The sequence below is a fragment of the Urocampus carinirostris genome, chromosome 12 (genome assembly GCF_059441175.1).
Source record: "Urocampus carinirostris isolate Australia breed hairy pipefish chromosome 12, RoL_Ucar_1.0, whole genome shotgun sequence".
NCBI lineage: Eukaryota > Metazoa > Chordata > Actinopteri > Syngnathiformes > Syngnathidae > Urocampus > Urocampus carinirostris.
In genome coordinates this window covers 27,653,006-27,677,424 of record NC_142360.1, presented here as the reverse complement: position 1 = coordinate 27,677,424, position 24,419 = coordinate 27,653,006, and the positions used below count along the sequence as shown (strand labels likewise).

Here is a 24,419-nt window from a genome sequence, read left to right as displayed (position 1 = left end):
TTAAAGTAACCCTACCCAACCCTGTTTGGGAGTCTGTAAAATAACTCATAATGGGGCTCAGGTTTACCTTTAAACAGGACAACAACACCAAACATAGCGTAAAATCGACAAATTGATGGTTTAAAACTTACAATATAAGGTGTTAGTTAGAATGGCCAAGCCGAAGTCCAGACCTCAATCTTACAAAGCATTTGTGGAAAGATCTGAAAAATGCTGTGCACAGACGATCACCATCAAACCTTGAGGAACTTGAGCTGTTATGGAAGGAAGCATGGGCAACTTTTCTGTTTCAAGATGTACATACCTTTTAGAGACATACCCAAAAATAATTGTGGCTGTGATTGTGGGATAAGGCTATTGTTATAATTTACATGGTATTTACACAAGAAATGTCGGCATGTGGGATGTTACATACAGTGTTATCGTGATACCGTTGGTATCGTAAGGGTTGTGCAATATTGCATTTGGTGCAAAGTCATCATAGTGCAAAAAAATAGGGCGCAGATATTTTTGCACTGCTTATTTTTATATTTTTTATTGATTTGTTAACACAATATAAAATGTTGAATACATTTGTTTGTATTTTTTTTCAAGATTGTGTCACACATGTTGATTCTTAGAAAATATTTTGAGTTTTGTATCTTTACGTTTGAAGCCTGAAATATGGTAATTTTTGCAAAACGCAATCGCACACAGAGCGAAAGTTATCTCTGACCATTCAAAAAATGTCTTGTTTCTCCCTGCCTTACGCAGCTGTCGGTGGGTTCTTTGAGCAAAGTTGTGTACCAGGAGCAAATCAGCCCGGTTTCCCCAGCAACCTTTGTGGCCTATGTGCGGGAGACGATGCAGGGCAGAACAAATGCGAGAAGGGAAAGGACCTGTTCGATGGATACGATGGTGCTTTCAGGTACAAAAGACACAGCAAACCTTAGTGTTTTTTGTTTTTGTTTTTTAATGAAGGGATGGACTGATGCCAGATAAGATATTGGTTTCAAAACAAGGTGCAAGCAAAGTTATTTTGTAAATTTGTCACAAAAAAATGCAAATGTAAAGTAATGCCTGTATTTACCATCAGCAGTGGGTGCATTTGAGGGACATGGGGGCGTGCTCAGTTGCATTGCTCTGCCCACCGCTCACCAAATTACAGACGCTCCCTTACTAACGACCATTCTACTGACGAAAAACGGTAGATACCAACATTTTTTACGGGATGTCGAGAAATATTTGGACATTGCTGTAAGTTAGATTTTGTATTGAGTGCACTTTTTTCCGAGTACAGGACATTACTGTGGTGCTTCTTTCCGCCACTATCAGTGTGTGGCGCTGTGAGAGCTCACCCAGCATCCACCCGATTTTTTTTTTTTTAGTTTTACTCAAGTTATATTTGGGATGACAACTAATTACTTCTATTTGAGTGATTTTATTCTGGAGTAACTGTACTTTTACTTAAGTAACACTTCGGTACCGCCCCTCAGCGCCCCGCGTACTTCGGCACTGCACTTCCGGGCCGCAGCTTGAGAAGGCACTTTGGTGAAAAAGTATTCACAAGGATGAAATACAGTTTTGTTTTTACTTTGGGCCCTGTCCCTCTAATCCAGTGGTGTCAAACTCATTTTAACTCGGGGGCCACACGATAGAACAAACATTCTGTGACTAGTAGATTAAAGAGAAAGAAAAAGAGAGATAAAGAGATAAGAGAAAGAGGGAGGGAAAAGGAGAGAGGGCGGGACAAAGAAAGAAAAAGAGAGAGAGGGAGGGAGAGAGCGTGAGAAACAAAAGATAAAAAGGCTTGAGAGAGGGGGAAAAGAAAGGGAGGGGAATAAAGAAATCCAAAGAGAAATAGAAAAACAGAAGGAGAGAAAAGAAAACGCAAAGGGTATGAAGAGAGAAAGAGAAAAGAGAGAAAAGGAAAAAAGGAGGTTAGAGCAAAAGGGGTTAAAAGACACAGAGAGGGAAAGAGACAAAGAGCAACAAAGGAAGAGAAAAAGAGAGACACAGAGCGAAGACAGAGACAGAGAGTGGGAGAAAAGGGGTGGAAAAGAGCGAGAGAGAGAGAGAGAGAGAGAACACCAAGTACAGTGTCTTTGTGAGAGGCACCTGGCTTTGGCAACATCAAGTGGACCTGCAGCTCGTTTTTCTCTTGCGCTTCTCTGAGTGTTGTCTCGCGGGCCGGATTCAATCCCTTAGCGGGCCTGATCTGGCCTGCGGGCCGCCTGTTTGACACCCCTGCTCTAATCAAATTGATAGGTCGGGTTCAGTCTGGTTGGGTTTCTGCTGGATTTTTTAGGACCGATTGTACCTCTACTTTGCACATACAACAACGGCGACCAGATGATGAAGTTGCTGTATATGGATCAGATGAGGGGGGGTTCTCCTGCTACTTGTAACCATGGAAACCAATTTGACATAAAGGTAGCCCATTTCGTGTGCGCCAGGCTTAAAATGTAAGAAATCTGTGTCTAAAAAAACGATGCGGCTTGTGCAAAGACGAAATTGAGCTCCGAACACGCGGCTTTTAATCAGGTGGGCTCTGCTGTCCAAAATTCACGCTAGTACTATTTTGTCCCCTCTAGGTGTTTGGCAACCGGAGGTGGGGATGTAGCCTTTGTCAAGCATTCAACTGTCTTCAAGAATACTGATGGTATGCAAGGAGCCTCCAGAAAACAAGCTTCATTGGATACTTCACTTGAAACGCTTGTTCGGTTTTCCAGGGAATTCACATGAAAGTTGGGCTGCAAACCTCCATTCCAAAGACTTCCAGCTTCTATGTCCACATGGGACCAAAGCCGAGGTCAATCAGTATAAATATTGTAATTTGGCGCGTGTTCCCTCCCATGCCGTCATGGTGCGGCCTGAGACAAACATTCACGCAATCTATGGACTTCTGGACCAGGCACAGGTAAGAAAAACTAAACCTTGAAGCGTTTAAGTCTTTGAAACCCATAACTTCACCCAACATCCCAACGGTGTATGTGACAGACTCGACTCTGAGTCAACATTAACACTTGTGACATGAGCGTAACCAGTCTGTTTTAAGAAAGCACCCCTTAAATTTTTCTTACGTGTTAATTCATAGAAAAGGTTTTGAGTGTTTTAAGTTTTTTGTAGTTTTTTTTTTTTAGAATGCTTAGGCGTTGTGTCACAGGTGGGTGCAGCAATGGTAAAAAATAACACACAGAGAGCTAACGGGCCAACAGAGGCTAAACCAGCCGGAACAAAAATGGCTAACCGGGACATATTGGCGGAAATAAGGGAGGCTGGCCGACCAAAAACATGCAGTAAGCGGCCAGGATAACCCGGAGCCAACAACAAAAAAAAAACTATGACGGCACCAACACGAACCCAGACGGGGAAAAACATTTAGCACGGCAGGCTACCTAGCAAACCGACTGCTGACGGGGCTAACCTGGAAGCTTTTGGGATCCCGCACGCTAACAGCTATCTGAAGAATATTATACTAATGGGGCGGCAGTAGCTCAGGAGGTAAAGCGCTCGTCTTGGGATCAAGAGATCCCAGTCCGAATCCCGGCCCGTCCGTGTTACATGTCGAAGTGTCCTTGGGTAAGACACTGAACCCCTAATACCCCCAATAAGCAGGTTAGCGCCTTACATGGCTGCAAGGCCGCTATTGGGAAATGTGGAGCACATTGTAAAGCGCTTTGGGAAGACATTGACTTGAAAAGCGCTATATAAATGCAGATCATTTCATTTCATTTCACTAATTGCAAGAAAAACACATAGGGAAAAGTCACAATCACATACCTAAAAGGATTCAAAGGCCAAAAGGAACGCACGCAGGCAAACTGATCGCACGCACAGAAGTCCCCCAGTGACGCGGTGAAAAAATTCACAATTACTCCAAGCAAAAGTGAGTGCTATCCATTCACTGATTACTCCAATTGCCATCAACCAGAATTGTTTTGGCCCTTGTTGTCTTCTGGTCAGGGTTGGGTAGGGTTACTTTAACTTGATTACTTTCAATTACTTTTGGATTACTCCAATACCAAATATGCTAATAAAACACAAAAGAAACTAAATATGAATAAAATTACAAAATTTTGTGCAGGCTTGGGGAGTAACGGAACACATGGAGCGGCAAAAATTATGTTGGCAAGCTGTTTGGATTTATTTTCATTTTGTTTCTGTCGCATTTGATGTTAGTTTTGCCGGAGATCAAAGAGATCAAAGCCAGGAGAGAAAGCTTACCACGTGTTGTGATTCATAATTTTATTCATATTTAGTTTATTTTGTCTTTTATTAGCACATTTGGTGTTGGAGTAATCCAAAAGTAATTGAAAGTAATCCAGTTAAAGTAACCCTACCCAACCCTGGCGATAGATGAACGAATCACAACAGCTCCTCCAGCGAAAAAATCTTGTTCTTTTCAGCCAGTGTGGACAGATGACTGAGGCTTTGTGCAAAAAATGACCGTGCTGTTTGTGCATTATGCCTCGAGAGCATTGTACCTCGCACATCAAGTGTTAAAAGTCAATACACAACGAATCATGAACATGAATTAAGGGCGAGCCTGACAAGGCGGAAACATTAAAACGCGATGTGTCTGGGTACGGCAAACAAACACAGACCCTGAAAACATTTGTCACTGCTACAAACACCACCACTGAAGCAAGCTATCACATTGCTCACTGTATGGCAAAGCGCGTGTGTGTGTGTGTGTTTCAAGTTTTGACAGTTTCTAAAATAAGATTTTATTGATGAATAGTATGGTAGCGGTCCATGTCACTTGATTTTGATTGTATTTCATTGTTGATGAAGAATAGTTGAATCATGGATGTCTACAGGCCTTTCAACATGTTGCTCACAGTCATTTTTTAGTTTGTTGATGAACAAGAATAGTGGAAGATAAATTGGTCAGTTATACAATTTCAATGTATATCCATGTTGTATATTCGAAGAAGTGTAAAATTACATAATCTGTTGGATATAAAAAAAATTGTTGTGCGAGTCATTAATCTTGGTGCGGCACATTGATTTACAAGGACATTTAAAAGTGGCACGCCACACCGAAAAGGTTGCTGACCCCTGTCCTAGAGTCTTGGATTGGTTACTAAAGCTAGGTATAATGCATTAATAGATGACTAGTAGTGTTGCATTGACATGCTCAAACACAGTAAGAATTTTGGAAAACCTCACAAACTGAGATGCCATTTTCACCTATTGAATTCAATTCAACTGTTTTCTTCTCAGACATATTTTGGCAGCGACACAGGTGGAGAATTTAAGATGTTTGACTCTGAAGCGTACAAGGGCACAGATCTTATCTTCAAAGATTCCACCGTGCGCCTTGTGGGGGTGGGCGACAGAAAGACCTACCAAGAGTGGTTGGGACACGAATATTTGGAATCGCTCGTCAACATGGAGTGCAACGCATCGGGTGCAGGTAAGACATTGAGTGGATTTTTGAACAGGAATCCCTCGTTTTTCTCTTGGGGCTTGATTGCGTTCCAAAAGGGATAGTCACAATCCACAAAATAGAAACCTTATCTCATTAGCTGCACCGCTTATCCTCAGTAGGGTCGCGGGGGTGCTGGAGCCCATCCCAGCAATCATCAGGCAGTGGGCAGGGGACACCCTGAACTGGTTGCCAGCCAATCGCAGGGCACACAGGGACAGACAAGTCACTCGTTCGTTCACACCTAGAGACAATTTGAAACGGCCAATAAACCTGAAATGCTTGTTTTTGAAAACCGGAGTGACCTGAGGAAACCCACACAAGCACGGGGAGAACATACAAACTCCACACAGTAAGTCTGGTAGCTAGATTTGAACCCACACAGGAGGTTCCCAAGACCTTAGAACTGTGCCACACACGCGCTAACCACTGCTCCGCCGTGCTGCCCATACAAACCTTTATTTATTTATTTATTAAATACGTTGAAACCAAAGAACAATCCCTATTGGCAGGCTCAAGCAAGTGCGAGAGGATTTCTTCTTCCAAATAGGGGCTTAAGAAACTAATGGAGAAGTCATGGTTTGAATAAATAAAAGTACTGTACTTTATAAATGTTTTTTTCACAAAGAACTTCTGTACCCTCAAAATAATTTTGAAAATAATCCCTACTGATTTCAAAAAGGGGTGGAAATTATTTCAGGACTCCACTATTATTACTTCAGATGATATTTTGTCAGCATTATGTGAACATTTTTGGGAAGGAGGGCAGCTCGGCGGCGCAGTGGTTAGCGCGTGTGCGGCACAGTTCTGAGGTCATGAGATTGAACCTCCTGTGTGGAGTTTGCATGTTCTCCCCGTGCTTGCGTGGGTTTCCTCCTGGCACTCCAGTTTCCTCCCACTTTCCAAAAACATGCCTGTCAGGTTAATTGGCCGGTCCATATTGTCCCTAAGTGTAAATGAGCGAGTGAATTGTCTGTCCCTGTGTGCCCTGCGACTGGCTGGGAACCAGTTCAGGGTGTCCCCTGCCCACTGCCCGAATATGGCTGGGATGGGCTCCAGCACCCCCGCGACCCTAATGAGGATAAGCGATGCAGATAATGGACGGATGCATTTTGGGAAGGACAAATGTGGCATCAATGATAATAAATAACAAATAAAAGTACTGAACTTTATAAACATTTTACCGATAACTTTTAAATAGTCAAATTATAATTAATAATTATAATTATTAATTATAATATTTAAAAAAATGTTGCTGCTTTATATTACTACTGATTCCAATTAGGGGTGAAGATACTTTTTTTACTTCAGATGATATTTAATCAAGGGCAGCACGGCGGCTGAGTGGTTAGCACATCCGCGGCACAGTTCTGAGGTCATGAGATCGAACCTTCCTGTGTGGAGTTTGCATGTTCTCCCCGTGCTTGTGTGGGTTTCCTCCCACATTCCTAATACATGGATGTCAGGTTAATTGGCCGGTCTAAATTGTCCCTAGGTGTGAATGAGCGAGTGAGTTGTCCGTCTCTGTGTGGCCAGCGACTAATTGGCAACCAGTTCAAGGTGTCCCCTAACCATTGCCCGGAGATGACTGGGATAGGCTCCTGTACCCCCGCGACCCTACAGAGGATAAGCAGCGCAGATAATGGATGGATGGATATTTCATCATGTGGACGTTATGGCAGAGCAAAAATGTGGCGAAAATATACTTCTGACTTCCTTTAGCACTGAGGTCTCCAAACTATGGCCTGCTGGCCAGATACATTAGGTCTGGCCTCCTGAACAACAGCAGAATTTTTGAATCACATTTTTTTCACCCAAAAAACAATTTTGGTTATAACAGGATTCAAACCTGGGTGGCACCAGTGAGCTCACCAAATTTTTACCATTAACCTACCAGTAATATAGATGACATAGGAAAAGGTGTTGTAATTCATCTCATTACCACACTGTCTTCTGTTGTGAATTGTGTGTTCTAAGAACAATGTAACATGAGAAACGCACAACAAAATGAGCATGAATGACAAAAAATAGTGCCATCGCGAGATAAAATATACTGTCTTTTTTGCAACCTAGTGTTTTTTGACCTTTCAAGACACACTTTTTTAGTTGAAAATATCTTGAGGCACACCCTCTGTCGAAAACGTTTGGAAATGAATTCCAAGCACTACTTTTATGTTTTTGTTTTTAAAGCTTTAATGATCACGTTGCCTAAATTGACAGTCTCGAGGTTTTTGTTTTTTTTTCATTTTTTTGTAGTCACAGTGGATAGGGTTAATATTTATTTTGGTTAATAATTTCACTGTCATTTTGTATTTTATTTTATATATATTTATATATTTATATATATTTTATATTTGAACCTGCTATTTCAAGTTTTGCAACATTTTTATCTTTTTTTCTTTTATGGTACCCATAATTGACAAATTCGCATTTTTCCGTACAGATTTTCTCGTACGTCGTACATGTCTTAAATGCATAATTAACGTACTTTGTACAGCAAAAACCTACAGGTTGACAGGTATGGTAATGTTATTGACACACAGGCAGACACAGGAAGAAATGCAGAAGGCAATGCATGATGAAATCTGCCAAGTAGCGAAACAGCGAAGAATAAACCGTGATACGGCGAGGGAGTACTGTGATAAAGAATTGTAATTTAATATTGTGAATGTTTCTTGCAGTGATTTCCTCGCTATGGTTGGTGGCCGCAGCGCTCTTCTTCTCCATGCTGACAGCGATTTAAAGGAACTTCTTCCCATATTCCCTTCCCTCACTTTCTCTTTTTGCCCGTGACGTAGCACTGCATAAATGTTCGGATACCGATTCCTTCTGATGTTGAAAAATAATGCTTATGTAGGACTGAAAACCAAAACTGTCACTTGCAGCTGTTGGAAAAGAACGGAGTCTGTGTCTATCAGTGTGTTTACAGAAGGTTGAGCTGCCATATCAGAGCATATGCTGTCACCTGTTACATTGTCAAAGCTTGATAGACCGGGTCGCGGTCAAATAACTTCAAGTGCAGTTTACTTTCATTGTCCATCACCCCAAAAAAATTATTTCTCCATTTGGATTTTCTCTTTTGCGGACATCTCAATCGGCACCCTCTTCTGTCAAAGGTCTTTATTCACGGATGAACTCCATGTATAGCTGTATATTTTATGATAAAACCAGAGATTTATTTTTTGATGATGTTCAGATACCATATCAGTGTATATGTGCTGACTCATAATGTCTGAAATTGGTGCATTCTTTCCTCTGAACAGAGATTTTATTTCAGTGTGAAATGCTATAGCGTAACTAATATTTAGTTGCCAGGCCAGTGAGTCTGCACAGGTATTAAAGCTGCTGAGTTCTCATCAAAAGGGAATGTTGTCATTTTTGTATACCACCTACATTTTCATATACATTCTGGATTTTTCCATTATGATTGAAGTCCTTTAAGACATTTTCAAGACCACATCCAATGTAATATGAGACCAGTCACTCAACTATTAGGGCATACAGATTCTGGAGGCAGGGGCTGAGTCATGACCCTGTAAAAAAGAAGTAAAATGCAGGGAAAACAAAAACGAGATTTTAAGAAAAAAGGAGAAAAATTCAAATGAAACAATAAAAAAATGAAGAAAAAAGCAGGAATAAAGAAAACATTAAGGGGGAAAAGGGGGGGAAAAAGGAACAATAAAATATAATAATATGAAATGATCTGCATTTCTATAGCGCTTTTCAAGTCAAGACTTCCCAAAGCGCTTTACAGTGTGCTTCACATTTCCCAATAGTGGCCGTGCAGCCATGTAAGGCGCTAACCTGCTTATTGGGGGTATTAGGGGTTCAGTGTCTTACCCAAGGACACTTCAACATGTAACACGGAGGAGCCGGGATTCGATCTGCAATCTCTTGATCCCAAGACGAGCGCTCTACCTCCTGAGCCACTGCCACTCATATAAAGTTGAATATAAATATATGTATATATCTAAGATATATACAAAATGAATAGATTTTTAAAATCAATTATTCTACTTAATTGTAGTAGCATTTTTTTTTTCACTCTCCAGTGAACTTATAATTAATTTCAATTTTGAACCTTTTTAGACTAAGCAACTTTGAAGCCAAGCAACTGGAATTATAACACAACAAAGGGTCAATTGAAAAATATTGACGTCTCAGTGTAACAACAGATAAACTAAAAAACATTGAAAACAAATTAAAGAATGTACCCAAAAAAATACAAAACAATTTAAACCTTCGAAATATACAATTATGCTTTATATCACTCAACAACAACGGGTTAAACGTACACTTTCCCATCCCGAAGTTACTCCGACAATCAAGGCAAGTAAAGACGACTGTATGTAAAGCCCCAACGTAATGCTGCATTTTTGAGAACGCGGAAATCTGGATTTTCCGACCGACACGTTGCATTTATCGATCAGAGATCGATAAAGTCGGAGAAAATGCAAAGCGCACAATGTTCCATAGCACAATCACATACATAGGACAGGGAATAAGACACTTGAAAGATGAATAAAATACTTGTAAGACGGTTTCAAAACTTTAATTTGCGGTTATCAAATTTAAGAATTTTCAAGTTTTTAAGATCTTGGGGGAACCTTGACATTACTACATACATTTTGGGGGAACACTGAAGTCATACTGTAATGGAATTTGTTTCACTAAGAGTTGTGCAGTTTAAGCATAATAGTTTTAGTAGACACGTACAATGGCCTGGCTTTGCTGGGTCTTAATGCTGCTTGGAATGGTTGGTGGTCAGGAGCTGCAGTACCCACTCAAACAGACCACACGAAAGCAGATGTTTATCGATTTTGTTGGTATTTATTGGGGGTGCCTTGACACCAGACCTATCTAAAGACACTAGGCAAAGGCCTAATGTACAAATGCTTAAATGTTTATGAAAATTGGTTTAACTGTTTCTGAGCCTATAAGTCACGTACACACACAAAAACCGAAATCTATAAAATTAAGTTAAGATTAAAATTTGGAGATACGTACAGTTGTAGACAATTAGTCTAGTTTCCCCAAAAATAGTGTGGGGAGATCCAAGTCGGCCAACTGCAATTACCTCAGAATCCCAAAAGAAGTTGCCAAACAATAACCCAATAAAATAATAGTCTCATCATTTTTAAAGGCTGCAACGTTTATATGTTTAATCGTCCATTGATTTGGAAAAGGAATGAGTCATTTGGTCAACGCAGACATTGATGGATTTAACACAATAAACTGAGTTTATACAAATGGAATGCAATGAAATGATCTGCATTTATATATCGCTTTTCAAGTCAATGACTTCCCAAAGCACTTTACAACGTGCTTCACATTTCCCAATAGCGGCCGTGCAGCCATGTAAGGCGCTAACCTGCTTATTGGGGGCATTAGGGGTTCAGTGTCTTACCCGAGGACACTTCGACATGTAACACGGAAGAGCCGGGATTCGAACTTGCGATCTCTTGATCCCCAGACAAGCGCTCTACCTCCTGAGCTAATCAAAAACAATCATCATAACGATTGGGTCCATATTCTAAAGGTTCTGCAAAACCGTATGTCCGAGTAGCAAGAGACACAACTCAGTATTCTTTCGATTTTACTCTAGCACACCACTATGAGTACCATTACTGCACACATAAATATCCTGGATATCTACTGGACTGTCTCAGAAAATTAGAATATTGTGATAAAGTTCTTTATTTTCTGTAATGCAATTAAAAAAACAAAAATGTCATACATTCTGGATTCATTACACATCAACTGAACTATTTCAAGCCTTTTATTATTTGAATATTGCTGATTTTGGCTTACAGCTGAAAAAAACTCAAAAATCCTATCTCAAAATATTAGAATACTTCCTCAGACCAAGTAAAAAAATAATTTTATAACAGCAAAACTAAATCAAACATTTGAAAATGTCCATTGATGCACTCAGTACTTGGTTGGGAATCCTTTTGCACGGATTACTGCATCAATCCGGCGTGGCATGGAGGCAATCAGCCTGTGGCATTGCTGAGGTGTTATTGATGCCCAGGATGCTTCGATAGCGGCCTTCAGCTCATTTGCATTTGTAGGTCTGGTGTCTTTCATCTTCTTCTTAACTATACCCCACAAATTCTCAATGGGGTTCAGGTCAGGGGAATTAGCAGGCCAATCAAGGACAGTGATGCCATGGTCAGTGCACCAGTTACTGGTGGTTTTGGCACTGTGGGCAGGTGCCAGATCATGCTGGAAAATGAAATCCTCATCTCCATAGAGCTTTTCAGCAGATGGAAGCATGTAGTGCTCTAAAATCTCTTGGTACACAGTTGCATTTACTCTGGACTTGATGAAACACAGTGGACCAACACCAGCAGCTGACATGGCTCCCCAAACCATTGCTGACTGTGGGAACTTCACACTGGATTTCAAGCAACTTGGATTTTGCTCCTCTCCAGCCTTTCTCCAGACTCTGGCGCCTTGACTTCCAAACGAAATGCAAAACTTGCTTTCGTCTGAAAAGAGGACTTTGGACCACTCTGCAACTGTCCAGTGCTTCTTCTCCATAGCCCAAGTCAGACGCTTCTTCCGTTGTCTTGAGTTCAGAAGTGGCTTGACCATGGGAATACGGCTGTTGTAGCCCATTTCCCGGACACGTCTGTGAACTGTGGCTTTTAAAACCTGGACTCCAGCTTCAGCCCACTGTCTTTGAAGCTCCCCCAAATTCTGGAAGCGGCTCTTCTTCACAATTTTGTTAAGGCTGCGGTCATCTCTCTTGGTTGTGCAGCGTTTCCGGCCACATTTTTCCCTTCCAACAGACTTTTTGTGGATATGCTTTGAACTGCACTCTGTGAACAGCCTGCTCTTTGAGAAATTTCTTTTTGTGTCTTACCCTCCTGATGGAGGGTATCAATGATGGTCCTCTGGACAGCAGACAGATCAGCAGTCTTCCCCATACTTGTGATTTAGTTTACTGAACCAAGCTGGGTGTTTTTAAGGCTCAGGAAACCCTCACAAGGTGTTTCGGGTTAATTAGATGATTCAGGTGATTAGTTGAATAGCCTACTTGTATACTTTTTCATGATATTCTAATATTTTGAGATAGGATTTTTGAGTTTTCTTAAGCTGTAAGCCAAATTCAGCAATATTCAAATAATAAAAGGCTTGAAATAGTTCAGTTGATGTGTAATGAATCCAGAATGTATGACATTTTTGTTTTTTTAATTGCATTACAGAAAATAAAGAACTTTATCACAATATTCTAATTTTCTAAGACAGTCCAGTAGATGCGGCAAAGCACTGTGGACCTACAGCACAGATACCCGCAAACTCCGGCTACAAAGGAAATTAAAGAGCATGTAAATCAAAAACTTGCTATTTGGTGTTCTCTGCTTTAAACTGCATAATCCTTTCACTTGATGGAATTGAGAAGTGGATTTAAGTCAGAGCTTGTCATTAGTGAGTCCTCAAGTCAGAACAGTTGAGGACCACGTTATTAAGTCGGGTATACACATCCCTTAACAAAATTGGATCTATGCTAGTAATAAATGGATCACACTTAAATGAAACAACGTTTATTTAATCCTTTTCCCCCAAAATTGTGTCTGTTAAATGTACACCACCTAAGTATAATATACAGTAAATTCATGCTAATTTACAAAAATAGCCTCTAAAATGAAAACAATATTTTGTCTAAAAGACAGTGAAATTGCATTACTGGCGGGCAGCACCCTTAAATAAATCACACATGATTCCAAACACAATTGTCTGGAGCAGAGGTCTCCAACATGTTCCATGTGGGCACCAGGGTGCCCCTAGGGATAGCTGAGGTTCCCAATGACTTGTTCTGAAAATAGCTCACCAATGCTGGGTCATTGTGATTTTCTTGTCATGTTTAAGTGGTTGAATTGGGCCTATATAACCCTACTTCCAATATTTGACCTGGTGATAACATAGTAACAACATGGTTATCACTTGATATTTTAGAAATGCATATCAAACAAGGTGCACTTTGCGCTAATTAGTAATAAAAAGTAGCTCTCAGCTTAAAGAAGGTTGGAGACCCCTGTTCTAAAGTTTGTTGTCCTGTGACTAAATAGGTGCTGTGTTGTATATGTGAGGTACATTAAAGTTTAATAAGGGGAATTGTAATCATTAATAATGGAGGACGTTGCCGAGGTTGACAGCTATGGAGACCAGAGGTAAGATCTTAAGCAAGAGCCTGACCCGAATTTCGGGCTGGGTTGGGCTTTTCTCGCTCTCTGCCCTTTTTTTTTATGCACCTGTTATTGTTCTTCTTTGTCTATCTCTCTCTCACTGGAATCAGAGGGATGTTTTGCTGCAGTGGTTTATGGCCCAATTTTCAAAACGTCGGATGGTCTTAATATTTGCCTGTCAACTCTTGAAAAAAATCTGCCAATGATGGAAAATGTTTGGTTAATGTAACTTCTGCAGACACATAAATATAAAATATGTAAATATTTATGCAGCCTTTTTGAACTTTGATTGCATTACTTCTCTCCCCTCCATTCAGGACATTGGCCAGAAGCGCTGCCTATCCCAAGCCGAGAACATTATCAGGGACCCCTCTCACCCCCATCATGAACTGTTCACTCTGCTAGCCTCTGGGAAGAGGTACTGCAGTGTGCGGTGCAGGACCACCAGGTTCCACAATAGTCTTGTCCCCCTGGCCATTAGACTGTTAAATGGTCAATCAAACACATAGTAAATCTAAACTGCTGCTTATCTGTACATCTGCTGGTTTTGTTTGACTTCTTTGCACTACTGGCAATTCTTTAGAGCTAGCCACTCCTTGCACATCTGTTCTCCCCTGCACTATCGTACTACAGTGTTGTTACTGTTTACCTGACTTGTTTACCTGACTGCCCATTTTGCACATCTGGTTAGCTGCTCCTCTTGCACTCTTTGCACTACTGTAAAATACTATACATAGCCATGATTATTTAGTATATTATTAGTACTCAATACTCTAACTCAATACAACATTTTATTTATATCTGTACATTCAAGGAAACTGTGCGGGTCAGATGTATCGACATTTCGTTCTGTATACACGTGTGCTAGAATGACAATAAAGTAGATCTGAATCGGAATCTGAAAAGACATCACTTCTCCTCCTGGGTGCTCTTGTATAAACATTGTCATTTTGGGGTTTGTTTTGGGCTCCGTCCTGCAAGTCATGCTAATTGGAAGGGTTCAGGCTTTGTCGGGCTTTAATACCTGGATTTTTTAAAGCCCGATCTTACCTCTGGTTGACAGGGATGCAATTTCCATTTGGTGGGCCGGATTAAAGAGCTTGATAGGACACAAGTGCCCTGCGGGGTTTGATAACACACTTCTACTCTATAGCATATGAATAACGTATAATTTTTGTTGACAATATATGTGTATTATTTGTTTTGCAACATCCATTACAGCCTGGTCATCCTGGAAGGGGGATTACCACATGTGCAGTCCCTTCTCAAGGTTTCTTCATTTTCCTCATGTTGAGGTTTTTTGTTTTTCCTTGCCCTCATGTAGGTTCTAAACCAGGGGGTGGTGTAATAATAGTCTGCGGTTTGCAATAACCTGTGCAGCCCTTTGTGACTCTTTGTGATTAAGGGCTATACAAATAAAAATGACTTGACTTGATAACCACTGGGTTAAAAATAAAGAGAAATTGCATTACTGACGACCACCACCGGTACATAAATCACACATGATTCCATACACAATGGTAAAGGAACATGACATAAATCCCAATTGCATGGCTGGAGGTCAGCACCGTTTCAATGGTAAAGACATCAACGATCACAATTGAAGTCTCATTAGTACATGTTCAGAATCCAGTTGAAAGCTGATCATTTTTTAACCTGACGAGATCCTTCTTTCCAGCCCTCTTTGACTTCGTTGACAAACGTCTCCCGGACTCTCCTGAGCCGCCTACCAGCGTCTTCGACTCCACCGGGCACTCGTCCAGTCTCCTCTCGGACCTGCTGGAGCGTCCTGGACCTCAGGACTCTTTGCGAAGTGTCCCGGCCGACTATTTGAGCTTTGGTGATGGCGTAGGCTGTGATCTGCGCTGCCCTACGGATAGGTCGGGACTCCGCTAATTTCTCGACGACATGGAGGTTGTTTAGCAACGACAGCAACATTCGGGACAACATTGTTGTTGATGTTGTTTTACAGTCCCATAAGCGCAGGTGGTGGACTTCGCTTTTCTGCTAAGCTAAAGGAAAGCCTATCACTGAAAAACAAAAAATATCTCGTCAGACTCTGAAGGTAAACACTATAGCCCTTTCCTTCGAAATAAATAATTTAAAATGAAAAATAATTGTGACTTACTTGAGTTCCCAAAGTAGAGGTGACCGAATGGAGGACCTCATACATAACGACGAGCCTGATTTTGACTTCCGGTTTTACTTCTTCTTTTCTGCCTAGAGTGCAGCTTTATCGCCACCTGTTGTTTAATAATGGGAACTGCTTTTGTTTATATTCCTAACAAAGGATAAAATCAAGTCAAGAATCACAGGAAGTCTCAAAAGGCTGTACAGACTACAGTAATCCTTCGGTTATCGCGGTTAATGGGGACCAAAACCACCCGCGAAAAGTGAAAATCCGCGAAGTACCGACGCCCCTTCAAAAATGCTTAAAAAAAGATTTTTTTTTTTAATTATTTTATTTTATTACTATCATTTTTAGACCCGGCTAATGGGGACAAGAACCACCTGCGAAAAGTGAAAATCCACGAAGTAGTGACGCCCCTTCAAAAATGCTTGAAAAAAAAACTTTTTTTTAAAAAATTATTATTATTTTATTTAATTATATATATTTTTTTTTAGACCCACGAAGCTCTGAACGTGGAACCGCGAAGTAGCGAGGTCCCGCTGTACTATTACACCACCCTCTGATCTAAAACCCACATGAAAGGAAGGAAAAACTCAAAAACTTCGGTTTGGCGAGAATGAACAGTCAGTAGACAGACGTCGTCAACATGAAATATAGGTAATAACAGAATGTCCGGGTGAGAGCTTCCTGATTTCAACATCATTCATGTAATGACTATAAGTGTTTTAAGCCTATTTTAATCAGTTCCACTGATGTTGCAGATCGAATCTCAGAGCACAGAGCATTCCACAGCCCCCTGGAGAACACTCTCAACTTGTGGATGTCTTCTTGGCTCTTGGGATCACGAGTGGACCTTCGTTTCCAAGAAAAGGCTCCGAGCAGGAAGATAGGGGGAAATTAAATCTGAAAAGTTTGAGGGACCAAGAACATATTTTTGTTTAATAACAACAGAACCTTAAAATCACATCTTAAACTGGCAGGGAGCCAGAAGTGGGGTAATGTGATCAAACTTTCTTGACTTAGTTAAAAGCCTCGCTCTACCAGCTGTTCTGTACTTGTTTTTAACTGTTTTAGATTTGTTTGTGAATGGGTAAGTGTGAAGCACATTGTAAAGCGCTTTGGGAGGTCTTCATTGACTTGAAATGCGCTATATAAATGCAGACCATTTACCATTCATTTAGCCTATTAATTATAATTGAAGCAGCACGGCAGCGCAGTGGTTAGCGTGTGTGCGGTACAGGTCTGAGGTCATGAGATCGAACCTCCTGTGTAGAGTTTGCATGTTCTCGCCGTGCTTGCGTGGGTTTTCTCTGGGCACTCCGGTTTCCCCCCACATTCCAAAAACATGCATGTCAGGTTAATTGGTCCAAATTGTCCCTACGTGTGAATAAGTCAGTGAGTTGTCTGTCCCTGTGAGCCCTGTGACTGGCTGGCAACCAGTTGAGGGTGTCCCCTGCCCTCTGCCGGAAGATAGCTCGGTTGGGCTCACGCACTCCCGCCACCCTACTGAGGATAAGCAGTACAGAAAATGGATGGATGGATGAATCACATGAAGTCTCAAAGGGCTGTGCAATGCTGTTTTTCTTGTCACTATTTCACTATTTACATATTAGAACAAGTTACAACTTTATAAATAAACATATCTTGGTACTATTAGTTCCATTAAAACATAAAAATTGCACACATTTGTGGACATCAAGGGAAATTAACAAAAAATATATTTAAAATGGCCCTGCGACCCTACTGAGGATAAGCGGTGCAGGTAATGGATGGATGGAAATTTAAAATGAATACATATTTATTGATGTACTGTTATTTTCAAAAATGCTTGTTTACATATGTAACGGGTGTAATAATAACTTTTATTTTATTGAAATTCCTGCTAAAATATGTGTATAGTTTTTGGTAAATGTCCTGCAATGCTGAGTCCAACAGTGCCATCTGCTGGTATGGGGTGGGGTTTGGTTTTGGCTTCTAACATGTGACCAGGAGGCGGGGTTTTGTCAGTTTAACCAGAGTACTACAAAGGTAAGACATATCTTTTGGTGCTCCACAAAATAAGTTAATTTTAAACATTATAACCCCAGCTGACAAATCTCTCACCATGCATAGTAATGTGATTGATATTGTCAAGCTGTTTTGATTTATTTTCGTTTTGTTTCTGTTTTACTAAATATTAATTCCCCTTGTAGAGATCAAAGAGATCAAACCCAGCAGAAAAAGCTAATGTTGTGACTCATCCATTTGCAGGTAAATTGTACCCATTTTTATACTCATTATTGTTTTTATTCCTATTTTTTCATATACATTAAAAAAGGATGATGTTGGTTAAAATTCAGAGTAAAGAAAAACATGTTGAATTCATTGTAAACGTTAAAAATCCACTATACGATCTCTTGTTAAAAGTATCTTGTTAAAATGCAAAGATTTATAAATGTATTGTGATATTCTAAAATGTATTTTCTGTAAAGTGAAAAGACAGCTCTTTGATATGCTTTGTTGTCAGTTTAACCAGAGTACTACAAAGAGATCAAAGAGATCAAACCCAGCAGAAAAAGCTAATGTTGTGACTCATCCATTTGCAGAAACTGTAATAATAAAAACCTCATCATCCAGTCCAGCGTGAATGTGGATCTTTGGTGGGACACGTACAACGCGGTTACATTGGTGCCGTGACCCGTGACTTCATTCAAACTCTCCGAACCGAGGACTGTCCTACCTGCCACATCGTTTCATGAAGTCATCAGCTCACAGTATTTAAAATTGCTATACAGTGACGTGTTACTCAGGCTACTGATTTATTTTGTGATTTTGACTCATTTACATATTCAAAACATGTTTAATCAGAGCACGAGTGACATTTCTGAGGGTGTAGCTGATCAGATGAAAAATATTATTCAGGAGATAGGACATAAATTGGCTGATAGCATATTCTCAAATATTCAGTCACATAATATAGTAGCTCCTAACGCTGCTGCCACACAAGATGTAGCAAACAGATTGAGTCAGGTGGTTACGCAGAGAAAGGTTAAGGAACCGCCGTCATTTATTGGGGATGGCTCAGACTCAATAACAATACATGAGTGGGAAGATCTAATGAGGACATTTATTAAAAGGAGTAATGTGAGACTTGAAGAGCAAGCAGAGGAAATCCTTATACATTTGAGAGGAAAAGCTAAAGATGTAGTTAGGTTTGGCGTTAGAAACAGTAATATAGACGTCTATACCCGCCCTGACATGATTTATAGTCTTCTCAGGAAATACTTTAGCTGTACCAAGTACTCTGCTGTCCCTTTAGCTGACTTTTATTCAACTTTGCCCAAAGACCAGGAAGACCCCTATGACTACTGGCTGAGACTAAACAGAGCAGCTGACCTTGCCTCTGAATGCTTGAGTGAGCAGGGAAAAACATTTGACAACCCTGAAATAGAGGTTACTCGCATGTTTATTAGGAACTGCCCATGCAAGGAACTGGCACTCACTTACAGATCAAAAACCATCGAAAAGTGGTCAGCATGTGAGGTACTAGAGGTGCTGAATGAATACCACGCTGAGAAGAGCTACAAAGCAAATTACCTACAACAACCAGCGAATAGAGCGGAAATTGCAGTACACAAAGCTGAGGTGAACCATGGTCCAACCCTCGTGCACGAGCCACCTCAGACTTCGAGCCCACAGTATGTCTCTCTAACGGACGTTATTAGTATGTTGGAGAAAGTTCTGATACGTGTTACCTCGAACCAGTTTCAAGAGAGAGGGGGAGCTCCAACCAGGCGACCTGGAGCCAGAATCAATGGTTTCACTGCCAAGCCATGTATCATTTGCAAAGAGGTCGAACACAGTGCTCTCTCTCATTGCCGAGACAAAAACCTTTGCTTTCACTGCCATGCCCCAGGGCATTCTCGACGTGATTGTCCAGTGACGAAAGTTGTCCCGCTGCCTCAGGGAAACTAACTGATCTGCGCTTAGGGGAGAACAGTGCAGATCAACTGAGTATACCTCCCACCACTAATGTGAAGCCTGACATGCAAGATAATAAATCAATTTATGAGTTGTATAGCAACAAGATACCTCCATCGAAGAAGCTGATCTTTCAGGGGTTTCAGAGAATAGCGGAGACTGACGAACTGTTTTACACACCTGTACTTGTGCAAGAAGGCCCCACTTTCAGAGCGCTGTTGGACAGTGGGTCGATGGCTTGTACAGTAAGTGAGGACACGGCTAAGTCCCTCCTGCAGCAATTCCCTGATATGATGAGTTACACGGCCGATGATTATGTCATTGTAGGCTGCGGTGGACACCAAGTTTCTCCCAGAGATATGTACGACATTCACGTCACAGTTTACGGGTGCCAAATGATAATACCAGTAATGGTTGTGCCAGGCCAGACCGAACAGATGATCCTTGGCAGCAATGCCATCAAATATATTTTGACTCAATTGAAAAGTACTGATGGCTACTGGAGATTAGTTTCCACTCCTGACAACGGTCTGTCCGATAACCACAGTCAATTCCTGTCAATGCTTTCTAACACAGAGAGATGGAGAGGTGACTGCATTCCAGACAAAGTAGGGACAGTAAAAATCAAGAGTTGCGTGACGCTGAATCCACGGACCGAGTACGTTATTTGGGGCAAGTTACCTGAGTTGGCCGGGACGTCTGCGGGCAGCACAGTGGTCGTTGAGCCAACCCAATCAAAGGCTGGGCCCAGACAAGTCCTTGTCGGAAGAGTTGTTACTCCACTTTGGGGAGATGGATGGGTGCCTGTTAAAGTCTTTAATCCCACGGACAGAGTTGTGGTGCTGAGGAGAAACAGGAAAATTGCAGATGTGTCTCCTTGTATCGCAGCGGAAGACCTGCCCAATGCAGAGGAGGTCAAGTGCAACGTGCAGAGTGTACAGAGCAAAGAGGTCCGACCCAGGTCAGAAGAGGACATGATGCGTACATTGGAAGCTCTGGGACTGCAAGACATTGACCTGAAGTCATGTGAGGTTTCGCTGCAGTGTAAAGACAAGCTCCTCCATATCATCGAACAATTCGAGTCAATCTTCTCTCGCCATAAGATGGACTGTGGAGAGGCCAAAGAGTTTGTACATCGTATCCACCTTGTTGATGATAAGCCGTTCCGTCTACCCTACAGACGTATACCACCAAGTCAGTATGAAAAACTGAGGACGACTCTGAACGAGATGGAAGAGAAAGGAATTATTCAGAAGTCGACTAGCGACTATGCATCTGCGCTTGTTCTCATATGGAAGCGGAATGGAGAACTAAGGGTATGTACTGATTTCAGAAGGCTTAATGCAAGAACCATAAAGGATGCCTACCCACTACCGCATCAAGCTGATGCGTTGGCCGCACTTGGGGGAAATGCCTTTTTCTCCACAATGGATCTGACGTCAGGCTACTACAATGTCCCCTTGCACCCTGACGACAAAAAGTACACGGCATTCTCCTCACCATTCGGGCTTCACGAGTACAACCGGCTCCCTCAGGGACTTTGCAACAGCCCAGCAACATTTATGAGGATGATGATGTCAATATTCGGTGATCAGAATTTCATGAGCCTATTATGTTACCTGGACGATCTGATGGTGTTTGCCCCCACAGAGGAAGTTGCACTCCAACGCCTGCAGATGGTGTTTACTCGCCTTAAGGAACACAACCTCAAGCTCGCACCCAAAAAGTGTTTTTTCCTCAGACGGACTGTGAAATTTCTTGGGCATGTCATCAGTGAGGATGGAATTCGGACTGACCCCGAGAAAGTGAGAGCGATAAATGACGTACAAGTCGCTGATCTAATGGAGTCGGATGGCAAGACGCCATGCCCTAGTAAAATCAGATCCTTTCTAGGCATGGTGATGTATTTCCAAAGCTTTATTGAAGCATGTTCTGCGAAGGCAAAACCGCTGTTCAGGCTCACATCTGAATCTGGTGACAAGCATAAGCGCAAGAGAGCCCGCAAGAAAGGTCAAGTGAAGCTGACGCCTGCAGATTGGTCCGATGCATGCCAGAACGCCTTTGAAACACTGAAGCACGACCTTGTGACAGGTGTCACTCTGGCCCACCCAGATTTTGATGCGCCGTTTATTTTGGCTGTCGACGCATCCTTTGATGGGATTGGAGCAGTCCTGTCACAGCTGCCACCTGGTGGAAAAGTAGCCAGACCAGTCGCCTTTGCAAGTAAGACGCTCTCTCGCTCCCAGCTCAACTACCCTGCACACAGGCTCGAATTTCTTGCCTTGAAATGGGCGGTATGCTATAAATTCAGCCATTGGTTGAAAGGAAGACACTTTACCACGTGGACCGACAATAACCCACTGACATACATTTTGACCAAACCAAGACTTGATGCGTGTGAACAGCGGTGGGTAGCGAAGCTTGCTGCATACAATTTTGACCTGAAGTACATTCCCGGCCCAAAGAACATCGTAGCCGACGCTCTGAGCCGTGAGCCATTTGTACGGTCATGTGTGGGTCATCGCCTTGTTACCGAGCCCTATACTTCGCTCTTGGACCAAGTCAACGGGGTGAACAACAGTACTGTGCAAGAGGTGTTCAGAGTATCCAACAATTGTCACGCTGTTGTAGACGAGAGTGCTGGGACATCAGACGAGTCAGTAAAAAGGGCAATTCCATCAGGCTCCAATGGTTCTGTGACATCAGAAGAAGTTGCTGCTGTCTTCAGTGCTCAGTCCACTGGTGGCGTGGGTCAAGTGATGGGAACAGATGCCAACCTCAATCTTCTGCAGAAGGGAGATCAGTCAACGGCACTCCCACAGAGTCAGCTTGTTGGGTTACAAGAACAGGACAACACAATAAGCAGAACCATGTACTTTGTGCATAGACACAAGAGACCTACCAGGCGTGAGAGAGCTGTCGAGTCGCCTAGTGTGATGAAACTACTGAAACATTGGAGCAGACTCACCATACAGAATGGCATGCTCTACAAAATAAGGAAAGATCCTCACATGGCCAAGAAAATCTTCCAGTTTGTGGTGCCTGATTCATTGAAACAGAAAGTCCTTCAAGGTTTACATGACTCAGCAGGTCACCAAGGCCAGAACCGTACTTTGTCTCTGGTGAGGCAACGATTTTTCTGGAATGGCATGGAACGTGATGTTGTGAATTATGTCAAATCCTGTCAGCGTTGTGTAGTAGGGAAAACACCGGAACCACACAACCGTGCACCACTCAAGAACATAGTCACCTCTGAGCCTATGGAGTTGGTCTGTATAGACTTTTGGACTGCTGAGCAAGAGAACAAGTCTGTAGATGTCCTGGTCGTAACTGATCATTTCTCCAAGATGGCGCACGCCTTCCCTTGCAGAAATCAAACCGCCAAACAAGTTGCTCGCCGTCTGTGGCAGGATTTCTTCCTTGTCTATGGTTTCCCACGGCGTATCCACTCTGATCAGGGAGCTAATTTTGAGAGCAAACTGATCAAAGAGCTTCTAGAGATGGCAGGGGTGCAGAAATCCCATACCACTCCGTACCACCCCATGGGAAATGGCATCGCAGAACGATTCAACCGAACATTGGGAGATATGATCAGAACCCTTCCCCCTCAGCCCAAAGCAAAGTGGCCACAAATGCTGCAGCAGCTCACATTCTGCTATAACTGCACAGAGCATGAGACAACAGGGTTTGCACCGTTTTACCTAGTGTTTGGTAGGATCCCTCGTCTCCCTGTCGATGTCATGTTTCAACATGCTAATACCAATGATGCTGTTGTCAGCTACTCTGACTTTGTACGCCATCTGAAGAAAGATCTACATGAAGCTGCTCAGATTGTACAGAGGAATACTCTCAGAGAACAGACTCGTCATGCCAAGCTGTACAACCGTAGGGCCAAAGGATCACCTCTCGTCGTGGGAGACCGGGTGTTGATCGCCAACAGAGGTGTCCCGGGGAAACGCAAAGTTGCAGACAAGTGGGAGTCAACCCCGTATGAAGTCATATCAGTCAAGCCTGATCTCAATGTCTACAGAGTCAAGGATTGTCTGACGGGCAAAGAGAAGGTAGTTCACAGGAATTTGCTGCTCTCTGTTAGCTTCTTGCCCTGTGAGGATGATCTGGCCAGCGAATCTGAACACTCAGAGTCTGACGCTGCTATGCATGGAAGTGATGTATGCCCTGATTTACCTGACGCGGTTGAAGACAGTGATGTCCGTACAGTAAACTGGGTGATACAGGCAGGTGAAGAGCAAGTTCATCCAGAGGTAGAGGATAACTCACTAGACAGCAGATCTGATGCCCAGTCCGACTCTCGCAGTGTTGATACATCCAGCCGAGGAAGTCAGCACATCCCCGAACAAGATGTTGACCATACTTCAAGTGACAATACGGAAAGCCCATCACAGTGCTCTGAAAACATGATCCCTTTGGGTATGGGTCTCCCAGACGAGACCCCATTGAACACTGACCATCTGGACGCAGACTCCCCTGATACTGACTGTTTAGACTTGACTGCCCCAGACCTTCAAGCTCAGGTTATTTGTGCTCAACCTAACCGTTATGGTCTTAGGGTCCGCCAGTCCATCAGGCCTCCTAGTCGTCTTATTTGTCAGATGAATGACCATGTGGTAGGTGACAATCATCTGTCCGCAATATCTGCAAGTTCCTAGTTTAAGTTCAGTAGAGATGCACTTTCAGTTTGAGTAACAAAGCTTGAGTAAGA

At 42.2% G+C, this 24,419-nt stretch overlaps 2 protein-coding genes and 1 long non-coding RNA gene across 3 annotated transcripts in view; 2 read left to right on the top strand and 1 right to left on the bottom strand.

Annotated features, from left to right (window-relative positions):
• meltf (melanotransferrin) overlaps positions 1-8,695 on the top strand; it is a 32,140-nt gene extending 23,445 nt beyond the window's left edge. The window contains exons 12-16 of the mRNA XM_088350223.1: positions 754-907; positions 2,574-2,641; positions 2,712-2,899; positions 5,209-5,401; positions 8,095-8,695. Coding sequence (XP_088206349.1) covers positions 754-907; positions 2,574-2,641; positions 2,712-2,899; positions 5,209-5,401; positions 8,095-8,156 — 665 coding nt within the window. The 3' untranslated portion in view covers positions 8,157-8,695. The remainder of the gene's footprint in view (positions 1-753; positions 908-2,573; positions 2,642-2,711; positions 2,900-5,208; positions 5,402-8,094) is intronic.
• Positions 8,696-14,389: 5,694 nt separating this feature from the next.
• On the bottom strand, positions 14,390-15,817 carry ncbp2as2 (NCBP2 antisense 2 (head to head)). The gene is made up of 2 exons (XM_088350322.1): positions 15,737-15,817; positions 14,390-15,638 (listed from the first exon to the last, which is right to left on the bottom strand). Exon 2 carries the CDS (start codon positions 15,556-15,558, stop codon positions 15,253-15,255), a length of 306 nt encoding a protein of 101 aa, XP_088206448.1. The 5' UTR covers positions 15,559-15,638; positions 15,737-15,817; the 3' UTR covers positions 14,390-15,252.
• LOC148355399 (uncharacterized) lies at positions 15,574-16,649 on the top strand. Its single transcript, XR_015852282.1, has 3 exons — positions 15,574-15,673; positions 16,234-16,396; positions 16,501-16,649. It is a non-coding gene; the product is annotated as an uncharacterized LOC148355399 (long non-coding RNA).
• Positions 16,650-24,419: the final 7,770 nt, after the last annotated feature.